This window comes from Puntigrus tetrazona, chromosome 9 (genome assembly GCF_018831695.1).
Source record: "Puntigrus tetrazona isolate hp1 chromosome 9, ASM1883169v1, whole genome shotgun sequence".
Taxonomy (NCBI): Eukaryota; Metazoa; Chordata; class Actinopteri; order Cypriniformes; family Cyprinidae; genus Puntigrus; species Puntigrus tetrazona.
The window spans coordinates 23,485,170-23,498,405 of NC_056707.1; the positions used below are offsets into that span (position 1 = coordinate 23,485,170).

The following is a 13,236-nucleotide window of genomic DNA, read 5'->3' on the forward strand; positions in this document are numbered from 1 at the left end:
AATTTGGCACAGTTCATAATAATTAATTGATTATTGACAGTACAGTACCTGGTATAGAAGTCATACTCAAAATGTATTTAATGCATTTCTGACTTCCTTCAAAACTGGTTTGAGTGATAAGATCTGTTCTACCATAAAACATGCGGTAGCTGCACCAATGCTCTAACTGATGCAAAATGGCTTCAAAGTGTTTTGACTGAATTTGTATTGATCTGATATCAATTTTCACTCTCTGTTTTCTTTCATTTCTGAATATGAGGCCAAACCCGTTGGTCACGTGGCAGATCATCCTCTATTCATATTCCCGTTCAGTTCGACAAAATGCGTTTAACCTTTGTGGGCATCAGTGTCTAGAGTTGCGTTTAGTGCTGTCCGCTTGTGACCAGACTCACAGAGAGCTTCACAGTAATAAACGTGTAAATTAGGCCAAAGATTCAACTAGCTATTCAACTTTAAAATGTGTTCAAAGCATCAGGTTACTAGAAAAGTCCATGTTCGGATGTGTAATTCTACGGAAGGTGCCTCAGAAGTGCAGACAAGACTTTTAATGGCTCTCCCACATTCCCTGGCCTCCTGTGGGGCTGCGTCTGTGCCAGTCGCTTTCCGGACCCTGATAAATCAAGGCCCACATTTCCATCTACATGTGGCGACAGTAGTGGGAGGTGTAAACTAGCCTGTGATTCATTCACAGCGGAGCCGAGAGTCAGTCTGAACGCAGAGCCGCTGCAGGACAAATCACACATCAACGCTAGAACTACTCATACAGCCAGCAAGAAACTCACAGACTTAGACAAACTGTATTATATTTGCTTTACTGCACATTCCCCATTTTTTTGTGCGCAGTTCATTAGCGTTGTTCCAAAGGTGAGAATCTTTGTGATCTTTTCACAAATAAGTCATGCTTTTCAACCTCCTCCATCCACCCGAGTTTTGTATGTGAAGTCCTTGATTTTAAATTCCAATCAGTTCTCTTATTTATTTATTATTATTATTATTGTAGCCAGAATTGCACCAAATGGAATATATTTTCTTGCAGTCTTGGGTGATAAACATAAGTGTAATTTCATAAAATACAATTTTCTCAAAAATACAGCAAGAATTTAATATTGTGAAATATTATTGCAAAAAAAAAAAAAAAAAAAAAAAAAAAATATATATATATATATATATATATATATATATATATATATATATATATATATATATTGTTTTTACATCTAATTAGCATTCTGATAGTAGTGTATCAATTATTTTAAGTATTCAGTGTAGTGCTTGATTATTTGTACATTTGGAAAACAACATGCCAGAATTAAGAATTAGTGAAATAGTAGATATTTTTGTGGTTTGACTTGCAAGGGTGAATTGTTATAGCTATAGTTATAGTTGGTTAAGTGAAGAGGATTTGTCTCTGTCTTCACTCACAGATCACCGGCATACGTTCCACCACACCCATCACCCCCTCTCCACCCACCTCCCCCCGCAGCGTTTCCGCAAGAGGGTACTCAGTATGGACCGCCGGCGAAAGAAAAAGAGGAAGAAAAAGAAGACGTCCATGCCCCCGTCAGATGTCACGCCCACTATTCATGAGGTGGACGAAGAGGAGGCGGAGTCTGAAACTGAGGGGCAGTGCCAAGCAGCCACGCCCACTGAGCCATCTGAAGAGCTGCCACAGGTAACTTGAAGTGGACTGAGTTATCATACTACTAATTTTGACGAATGCGTTATGTATGTATGACTTTTTAGTAATAAAATACCTGAATGACTTACTGCTACGTGATATATGATGCAATCCACTATACTTTCCAGTTCAAGTGTAAAATAGGAAATGGAAATAATATTGAATGCTGTTTTTAATTTTAATTCTTGTTCTTGACTCTTGTGATTGGACTAGCAAAACGTTATTGTAAGGAGCAACTAACACTTTTGTTAATCTATTGATCTGATTGTTTCCTGTTTCAAAATGTATTCATTAATTTATTAATTTATATTTTAAATTAAAATGTAACTTAATTTTAATCTTACTAAATATAGTAAATTTACTTATGTAGAGCTTGTGCAATTTAACATTATATAAAAAAGGGTTGAAATTTAAATTGGTTGATTACCATTTGAAAGTAGTTAAATTAAATTAATTAAAACTGAATGAAATAAAAAATTACAATAGTTCCTTTTCTGTTACTGCTCTCATAAAAAATACATTCAAAATATTTTTTATTACTTGTTTCTAGAAATTTTAATACACATAATCGCTAGGAAGAATTTAGAGGAAAAGGTTTAGATTCATATTTTAATAAAAAAAAGTGTGCTGTATACAGTACGGTTTCTTTCTGCACCACTAGAAATGTTGGGATAATGTGCGTGAGAGATGGGATGGGATAATGGAGAGATGCTGACAGGTGTTGTGATCTCACAGCTCAGTTTGGGAAGTGAGGAGGATCTGGCAGCCGATCTGCCTCTCACTAGCTTCCATATGGAGAGCGAGAGACCCCCGAGCAGTGAGGAGACCCCACCCAGCCCCGCCGGAATGGAGGAGCAGGAGGAAACACAAGAACAACCGGACGGAGGACAGGAGGAAGAGGTTTCCAACAGGTATTTGGCTAATGAGTGAAGATCAGTATAAGACCTAAAAACTCTTATACATGTTAAATGGATTGACTAAAGAATAAATTATAATCATATTTCAGGATCAGGTATAAAAAGTATAAGCAAGCTAATACATTTTTTTTTTTTTTTTTAAATCATGCACAACATGACCAAACACAACCAAACATAACATATTTTTCCATAAACTGTTTTTTCATATTTGATACCTTTTGCATTTAATGCAGCAATTTAAAGATAGCTGAAGTCAATTAATCTTATTAATTTCTCTTTTTGGCTCCAAATCTCAACTCTACAAAATAGTACATTCCTCAGTAAATTTTCATCCATGACATGAAGAAGAAAAAAAAAGTGAACCGGAAAAGTTGTATTTGATTGCCCTCTGCTGGCTAACTGGCTTCTTGCAACGTTCATAATCATCATAATACGTTCATAAGCTAAATGTACAAATAAACCATCATTAGACTTGTATTTACAGCATGGCCTGCCCTACTTAAATTTTTTTTGACTGTGTATTTGTCTGAGTCATTAATTGAATGAATGCAAGTGCACCACCATAGTGTGGTTAATCTAACTTCATTATTTTCAAATCAATTTTTTGCGGTGTATAACTTAAATAACAATTATCTGCAGACAAAATTTAGCTATGTAGCTTAGCTAATTAATTGTAAATAATCTATTATTACTATTATTAAATAGAACGTAATTGGCACTATGGCAAGTATTAAGCTGAATTTATTATGCAGTGGTGTTTAATTTGTTGATATGTTAATCGTATCGCATTTTAAGCTCAGTTCGACAAAACTAAATTAATTTGTATATTAAGTTGTAAGCGAAGTCCAGTATTTTTTTTTTTACAAGAAAACACTTTTTCTAATTAAATAAAGGCAATACTCAATTGTAGTTCTCTTTTTACAGGTTTAGCCCATCTCCAGAACCTGCCAGTATGACCACGCGAGGCTGGTTTCGCAGGAAGCCCGTGCACCGGCTGGCTGGAGCCCAGCGGACCAGCTACGACCTACGAGAACGCATCTGTATAGGCAGCATGACAGCCATAGAGACTGCGGTGTACCAGAAAGTACCTACAGACGAGGCCGAGGCTCAGATGCTAGCCAGCGCTGATTTGGATGACATGAAAAGTAAGGAAAGAAAATCAGAGGATACAGGACACTAATATTTACTGATGTTTGAGATTGGAGGCAAAGCATCTCAGTTTTACCTGCTTGTCGTTTTTGTTTTAATTTTATTTCCTCAAAATTAAAATACCAATACATATCCTAAAATAAAATACATTTACTTGAGTAGCAACACTGCAGGTGATTTTAGGCTTGTTATTGAAGAGAATAATTTTAATACAGCTGTCATTTTTCTTACTGCACTGGGAGATGTGTACAGTAATATATGATATACACATACATGTATAATGTATACACACACACGCACACAAACACGCTCATATACATATACACATGCATATTTTTATAGTTGTAAGTATAAAGAAGTTATACAATGACAAAAGCATTGCAATATGACAAATGACATAATAGAAAACAGGTCTTAAAATCTAGTACAGTTTGGTTCCCAAGAAACATTGCATGGTTAAATGTATGCATCTTATTTTATTTTAAACAATGATTATTTTACTGACATTTTACTGGAAAACCTTATGTTTTGTGTATGTTTTTTTTTTCTCAGTGTGGTGAACCTTTTAACACACGAAAGCTTTATTTAGCTTCTTTAATGATAATCATGCATCTTCCTTAAGACAGTACTTAATTAAGAAAGTAAATCATTTTTATTTATGTTTTATGTTATTTCCCCCCGGATTACAGTAAACTTTATTAGCCCTGTAGCCTTTTTGCCCTACGTCTCAAAAATCGGTGCTCTTTCCGATTTGAGTTTTCAGCGTGCATAGCTGCGATGATTAAAAGAAGGATTAAAGCAGACAACTTGCATGTTGTTGCGGCCATTCAATCTTAATTGAAATCAGTGCAGTAACTCAAACAAAATTAGATAGGCCCGTTTGATTTCATGTGTCATTGGAGCCACACCAACGAACGAGTCTCAGGCCGATGGTTTAACTCAACAAGCCAAAGCTCGTGGCCCCTCCAAAAGCTCATTAAACAGTCACTCGAGAGGAGGGGAGTGATGACAGGGAGTGTTTGTTCAGTGGACTTAGAGGTCTGCGTTGGCAAGCTCTCTAGTAAGTTTGGGGGCGCTGGGGTATTCGTGTCCACACTCATAAATGTGTTTTGGTGGAAAGCAGAACAGCAGGATCATTGGCTGGCCGTCGGTCAGCACTCGGGCCGGCCCTCTCCTCCCTTTCCCGCGGTTGTAAACAAGCCTTAAAGATGCTCAAATGTGGTCGGGATCACTGGACCTGCGCCATGCGCCAAAATGCTTCCCGTTGTTTTTACATTAATGATTATCCTTAATAAAGTAAGCTCCGCTGATTACAGGGTATGACGGCCCAATAACACTCCATCAAAAAACCTTGCAAACGTGTAATTGCCGCTTTCCATGAACAGAGCGCACACTGGTGTCCCATTACTTTGTTTTTAAGCATTACAAATGCAAATGTCATATTTGGGGGCTGAGAGAAATGTTAGATAAACTCATTTGAGATCAAATCAAAATAACATAAAGATTAGGTAGGAGATATCAGATGTCTGTCCGTAGCAGTGGTGACCGCAATCATAAAAGCACCCCTATTATGGATTTTTGAAAATGAGCTTTCGTGCAGCGTGTAACCAACTCTAAGTGAATGAAAACATCCCGCAAAGTTTTACATCTGAAAGTTTGCCATGTGTAAAGGTATTGTCTTTCAAAATATAGAGTCAATTCTGAGTTATTGAAACAAGTCGTTTTTAAAACAAGTCCCAAGCCATTCAATTATTGTCCACTTCTTTTCGTGTTGGTCTGAATGAAGATGCAATTTCAGCTTTAAAAGCTCACAAACAGTGGTTTGAATAAAATCGAACCAATCAATGGAGGGGTTCGGAAAAATGAATCGTTGAATAAATCGCTTGGGACTCGTTGAACAAATAACTAAAAATAAATGCATTTTGTTGTTATTTTTGCATACATGTCAACCTGTTGTTTGGGACTCCCAAAACCAAAATATGAACCATTCATAACCCATAATAGAGGCACTTTAAGCTTAACTTTTCAACCCATTTACAAAAGGAAAGAAAAATACCGTCAATTACGTCAGTGTTGTCCAAACCGGTTCGTCGAGGGTCACTGACCTGTAGATTTTAGCTTCAACCCTAATCAAACACATCTGAACCAACTAATCAAGGTCTTTAAGACTCCAGGCAACTGGTTGGAACTAAACTCTGCAGGACGTTGGCCCTCCAGGAATAGGATTGGACACCCCTGTTACAGATAGCCTGCATTTACATTAGACGATTCAATTGACCTTTTTCACCTCAAGTGGCACAGGCAGAACGTGTAAGCAGGAAAAAAGTGCGTGGATTCAGATATTCACAAATCATTTTCAGTCCTCATTCGTGTTTGGAAATAATTCTTATATGAATCGGATATGCGCATTTGGGTCTACCGTGTAAGTGGACAGATTGGGACAATGATGTCTTACATCATTGAAAAAGCGACATATTGTTCAAGTGATTTACATCGAATCAGGTGGATGCTTTTCCAGAACATGTTGCCAAGTCCGTGGATTTCCTGTGGACTTGGGTTGATTGTTTTCAGTCTGTGGTTTAAAGTGATCTCTCTCCCCTGCTATGTCTTGACTCCTCCTTGAGGAGAAAAATGCATAAAATGCGAATGGGCTAGTTTTGAATAGCCACTTTGCTGGTTTTGTTTCACAGACCTGGCAACCGATCGGTATGTCAACCCTGGGTTGTTTCACCAAATGTAAAATGCCAAGTCCTGTTATGAAACTCTAGATGGTACAGGCTGATGGATCTTTAACGCAAACTGATTATTTCACAGCGTTAGACTACTTGGCATAGGCTATTTGTTCATGTTGCATACGCAGCATACCCTCCACCTTCACCAGCTCGACCTTTGTAGTTCTGCTACAGGTTATTATATATAAGCTATTTGTGCAGCAGCAAAATGTTTTAAATACTCACAGCACTGTTTAGCATATGTATTGGAAGAGCAAAGTTTTCTGTACTACGACAATAGAAATAACCAACAGCAGCAGAAATTCAGCCAAGACCAAACACATTAACATTGTTACCGTGTTAAAGTCTTCCAAGACTTGTCATGATACCACATGCAGAAGGAAATGTTATCAGAAGTTATCAGAAGTTATCAGGATATAGTCCACAGAATGTAACTGGGCATCTAGAAATGCAGTATAAATATTGCCTAAAACTAAAACAATTTTATTTCATTAAGTTATTCTAAACACTGTATAGACATAATAAAAACAATTATTACAAAAAATACACTGCAGACTTACTAAAACTTAATTAAAATATAAACTTAAAACAAAAAAGCTATTTGTTTTTGATGTTTAATATTTATTAAATCTAAAATGCAATAAAAAATCAATCAATAAAGAAACAAACAAACAAATAAATAAATATATGCGCTTGTGTAGTATTTAGTCTGTTCCACTGGATTGGACAGTTAGAAGACTCTTGCTAAAAAAAAAAACCCAAAACAATCCAAAATAACCCAACAAATCAAACAAACAAAAAAAACCTAATTGCATTTATTTATTATTGATTTTATTACTATAATTTATTTAACAAAACAAGATAAACACACTATTTTACACTGTGCACATGAAAAGGCGGATTCCTCAAGATGTTCAACATTTGACTATGTTTTCCTAGAAGCAGGGTTGTAAAGTTCTTCTTGACGTGAAGGGTTTGGTTTAATTGTGCTCCCATGCTCCAGTTGCACTCCCAGCTGTTCCTCTGTGTGTCATGTGGTGATTTCTCAAGCCATAGGAATGGCTGGACACTCTACATTACTAAGCCAAGTTTAATGCATTGTTCCTTTTAACTATTGGGTGTCATCTAGAACACTTAAAATCGTTAGGTTGGCTTATTGCTTCATGCTGCTAGGTTGCTTCATGCTAACGATTGTGTGATTTTATTCTACTACAGTATACTATAATGTATATTATATATAGCGCATAAGCCATTTTAGCTAAACTATTCTGTATTTTTTTTTAAACATTGTTAAATTGTTTAATCTTGGTAATGACATTCCTGCATCTGGTTAGATTTTGAAGACAGCATAGATATTTCCATCTGGCGCACCGATGCAGGCTCATTTCATGAATGATCCTGCTGTTTACTCTACGTGACGTACAGTGCATGTAATATGGCTAAATAGTCCATGCTCTGGCCATGAATGAAGGCTAGCGGAGTCCAGCAGAGTGCTTTTAGGTGAGGGCTGCAGCGGCTCTGTGGATGCGATCCCTCTGGCTATAATTAACTTCACTGTTGCAATTGATTATCCTTCCCGAAGACCCGCCCGCAGCCCTTCCTGCTTTTAGAAAAGAGGAAGCATTGACTGCTGTACCGCAGCAAATTACAAATGAGGCCGCCACAGTGGAACAGGCCATTGAATTTAAGCCCTGCATCACACTAGCTTGCTATAAACCTCTCCTATGCGAGGCTGTCCCGCTCTATGCCAGTGATTTCATGTGTGACACCTTTATAGGGCATTTAGATGCTATATATATATATATATATATCAGAATACTCAATTGTGTAATCCACCAAATTGATTTTCTCGCATATTTTTTCAATGATGCTTTTGTTTGCATCTTATTTTTAGAATGAGTTTATTTATCCATTGTTGAATAACCACAAGCGTTGTCTTTTTAATATCTCAGTCGTTGGACAGTAATGTGATGATTACAATAAAATTTTTGTTTAGTTCAATTTTATTTTAAAGTTTAGGAAACATGGATTCAATAAATGAATCTATTTTTAAAATGAATAGTTTTACAGATTGTCTCAAAATTGTCATAGACAGCATTATGATTACATAGCTGTTACAGGGCAGATAAAATAAAATAAAATAAAATAAAATAAAATAAAGATACTTCTTGAACATATGTATATTCAATAAAACAATTTTTCTTTTATATTTACTTAATAAATATAAATAATTTGTTAAATGATTTCTAAATAACCACAAATAAGGTCTCTTTCAGTGTCAGGCCTCTTGTCTTTTTCTTTTTTGTAATTAAAAGTGAAAGATTTCATTACGAGCTCAACATTTGTGACCCTAGACCACAAAACCAGTCATAAGTAGCATGGATGTATTTGTAGCAAAAGGCAAATATACAGTGTATGGGACAAAATTATCATTTTTTCTTTTATGCCAAAAATCATTAGGGTATTAAGTAAAGATACTTTGTACATTTCCCACCTGAAAATATCAAAACCTTATTTTTAATTAATAATATCTATTGTTAAGATGCAAATATCAATTTGTATAAGAACCTTAATGACTTCCTGTCATGTTTTGTGGTCCAGGGTCCCATTTCTTATTAAAATCTCCCTAGATCAAATTATCTGTGCCTTTTATCTTATCTACATAATATGCTCATTTGAGTCCATATTTGCTTTTCCTAATGAATTTTATTGGAAACATCTAAGACAAAGTTCTTATCTAAATTAAACATAATTGAGTTATCTTTATGTCTCTATAAAAGAGCAGTACAGCTTTCTTCTGATATGCATAATATGTAAATAAACCTTGTAAATGTCTGACTATGTAGGCTTTTGGACACATCTGGACAGTGATTGGCTCATCACCGGGCAGGTAACCGCTTGAAAACAAGACAGGGTCGAGATCTAGAAGCAGCCGTGGTTTCCATGGAGATCAGTCATGTGGAGACAGCGCTGTGTCGATGTGTGGCACCATGTTGTGCACTTCATCGGCACCGCTGTTGTTTCGGATGAAGGATTTCACCTGAGCTGTTCTGATAGGGTGCTGTAACCAGCTTCGGAAACCTGATGAGGGAAAGCCGGACAGAGGATGGCATCACTGTCCCTCATGCAGCTGCGGGATCAATCGACAACGTCATGGAAATCAAAGAGGCAGCCAATAGATTAGTGCGAGACCTCAAAAGTAGTTCAGTTGTATCAACATTTCCTCTGGATCGTCGGCCAATTTCAGTGTTCCCTGCTGTTTGCTTGCGTACGAGCGGACGCGTCTCACAGAACCACTGCTCATCTGTTTGGAAACCCTGAGGCCAGAAACTATTTTCTCATCTAATGTCTAGGTGGATATTACAAGTTCTCCACGGATCGAGGGCCCAGCTGAGAGATTATCTTTTTGCTCCTCTGACAAATTTCTATTAATCGCACGATTCATGTTCATACCATAGCTTCTTGCTTCCAAGGGTCTATTCCTAAAACCCAGAAGATTGGACTGGGATACAGCAAAAGCTCAGTTCGGGTCAGTTTTTTGACTTCTACATTATTGACGGGAGAAGGTACAAAATAGCGGCGCGAAAGTGGGTTGCATCCTGGATGATCCGGAGGTACCAGGTGTGGAGATGACAGACGTGGGGAAGGAGAAGGACACGAGCGGCGGCTCAGATGCCGACGCTGGAAAGAGGCGTTATGGGGATCAGGAAAACCCTCTGGGGAACTTCGCCGTGGACGGCTTTGAGGATTTTGAGGAGTTTGTGCTGGATTTCGATGATTATGACCTTCTGGAGTCCATCCACTCGCACCTTGGCTCTCCAGTGGAACCGATCCGTAAGTGTGCTTACTGTTAAAAAGTTGGCAGCTTTGTAAAGGGTAATATTTTCCAGCCACCTTCAATTTTGCAAATGTCACAGCGACCTCCTCTTTGCTTCACACTTACATCATTTTTCGACTGAGTTTTGCCATTGTCTGTCTTTGACAATAGTTTAGGTTCTTAAATGGCAAAAAGCTTCGAAGAGTGTCTGACAGGCGACTTTTGATGAAACCCAATAGGACTTTCCATTCACATGACTGCGGTTGTGACATTGTAAAAATGCACTCCACCCTCTATAGATCTTGCTTGCATTGGAAATTGATTGCTGGGAATTTGTTTTATTGATCCTGTTGGGAAATACAAGCTAATTAATGTCAAGCCGAGTCCTCGCAAACAGATTGCTGATATGAAACATATCACGGCCTCCAGTGATGTGGCATGTTTGAGTTCCACATCCCCCTCCTGACACATGCATGTGCTGCCAAACCTCCATACGCACACACGCCACAATGTCCCATAACTTGATTCAGACATAAAGTGCTGTGATTTTTATTGATATTTCTCATGTATTGTGGTTAGAGGTTTGCTCTTCTGCAATTGATCGGGCCTACAGCACTTGTGGCAAAGCAATTTGTGCTATGTTTTTTTTATTTTAAAAACGTTCTTTGACTTAATAAGATATATATTTTTTATTTTATTCTGCAAGGATGCATTAAAAGATGTCAGAAAGGACTTTTACCTTGTTTAAAAAACTAAACAGCTATATGTTGCGCTACATCAGCATATTAGAATAATTTATGAAAAATCATGAACTCTAAAAACTGGAGTAATGAATAATGAATAAATTGCATTTTAAAATGTATTGAAATAATTCAGGTTAACCTTGGTGAGCAGACGAGACTTCTTTCAATAGCATAAGAAAATGTCTCTGGCTGTATAATTTACATTGGAAATCAACTGTATAACATCATTACAATATTTGCGTATTTCGAATAACCTTCTTTCTTAAATCTATTTGTATACAGAATAGTCTTGTCATTACACTACACCTTATCTGATGTGCTGCCGACAGAAGATAACGTCAATGTAATATTTGCATATGAATTAGTCATCTTAAGCCATGGACTGAATCATTTATCAAGAAGTTAATATTAACTAACTTTCATATTTTAGACACAATGTAACTAGTTTCAAAAAGATTCTAAAAGAATACAAGATCGTGGTTTGTTTGTTTTTCAAGCTTGAATGGGTACCATTCATTATAATTGCCTATAATATATTCTCTTTTTGTGTTCTACAGGAGAAAGAAAGTCACACAGGTTTTCAACATAAGTAAATAACCACCAGATGTTATTTTTTGGAGAAACTGTTTCTCAAATAAAACACTATGGGCCTGAACCATTCCAGTTTAAACGCTGTTTTTTACTAAGAAGCCTATTGTATTTTGATAAACAGTAAAACCCTTAGGCCTGATGTTTTTGTCTTTGTGCAGACTGTTTATTAGTGAGTTTCCCTCAAGGTCTTTGTCTGTCTGTGATTCTGTCTGCGGTCCCTCTGGAAAAGGTCTGTGTGAAGAGCAGACAGACAGTCTAGCAGAGATCAATTTCCATCTTATCTCTCAGTCTCGCTGTTTCTTTTCAGCTACACACACACACACACACACACACATACACACTCGCTGTCATAAAACTTTAATTTAAACAGGATTTTGTTTGTATTTGGGTCAATAGCAAAGGGGAAGGTATATAATGCACAAGGCACGTTTTTAGTATATTAAAGTATTAATATTAAAATGAATAAGATATAATCAATTTTAATGTTACAATTTTATTTTAAATAGAATAGCACTTTACAATAAGGTTCATTAGTTAACGTTTGTTATTACGCAGCTTCATGGAATACTCGATTCTGATTGGTCAGGTAATTTTAATTTACTAACACATTATTAAAATTACAAGTTGTGTTTGGTTACGTTAGTTAATGTTCTGTGAACTAATATGAATAAACAACTGTATTTTCATTAACATTAAAAAGATTTTAGAATCTTTAAATCTTTAAATTAAAAAGATTTTAAAAAGAAAGTAGTAGTTAATAAAAGATACCTTAACCAAAAAATTATATATGATTTTCTTTTTATTATATGGATATTTTAAAACTTTTTTTTTTTGTATCCAGTGTATACCTCTGTCATTTAACCATTTTGAAAGTATGTTCGGAGGTGTCTCAATGTTCAATAGGTAACGCTAATGAAATAAGAGAGGAGAGATCGAATGCTTGAACAGAGATTTCAAATCTTTCAAAAAGCACTTTTGTGCGTCAAACACACGTTTGCGGCCTGAGTTGGTTTCGTCCTGTGGTGTTTTGATGAAAACTTGGCTGTTTTGGTCTCCTTTAGGATTTTTGCTCTCTTGCCATGAAAAGCACAACCAGAGTACAGCCAAAAGGCATGGCCGCCATATTGTTAGCGCTGTACCCCTGGGAACCAGTGTGTGCTTCAATATTATGCAGGGCCTTGTTTTTATGGGGGGGGTATGAGCAACTCTAGGAGAGAAAGAAATAAAAAATTAAGTTTGTTTACTGAACATCCCCGGGCTACTGGGACAACACAAACCAGCTGAGGCCTTGGGCGTCCTGGCAGGCCTCAACCCTTGGAGAGCCCCGGCCTTTTACTTGGCACTCAGAACAGCTGGAGAGAGAGGGTTTCTCATAATACACCCCTTCAATTATCCCAAATTCAATAAAAACCTCGGTTTGTGGGCTAAAATGATACAATATTAAATCACAGCAATTTTTTTGGAAAGGCCTAGCATCCAAAATACGCCTCTTAGATGCGCTCAGCTGAGAAGGCCTCTGATTCTCTTGCTTTTCTAGGCACGCTTTTATTCTCATTCACACAAATGTATGCAATTTCATTGCTACAGTTGAGTAAAAGCTATGTGAACC

The 13,236-nt window shown here is 36.8% G+C and overlaps 1 protein-coding gene across 4 annotated transcripts in view; it reads left to right on the forward strand.

The window, feature by feature from the left end:
- The window catches only part of slc4a3 (solute carrier family 4 member 3), a 66,119-nt gene that overhangs the window by 35,019 nt on the left and 17,864 nt on the right, over positions 1-13,236 (forward strand). For 3 of the 4 annotated variants that reach the window (XM_043248779.1, XM_043248780.1, XM_043248781.1), the window contains exons 4-6: positions 1,425-1,672; positions 2,414-2,589; positions 3,520-3,740. In XM_043248779.1, the coding sequence (XP_043104714.1) occupies positions 1,425-1,672; positions 2,414-2,589; positions 3,520-3,740 (645 nt within the window). Of the gene's footprint in view, positions 1-1,424; positions 1,673-2,413; positions 2,590-3,519; positions 3,741-9,994; positions 10,311-13,236 lie in introns of those variants that run through there. The other variant, XM_043248782.1, reaches the window with a different exon arrangement.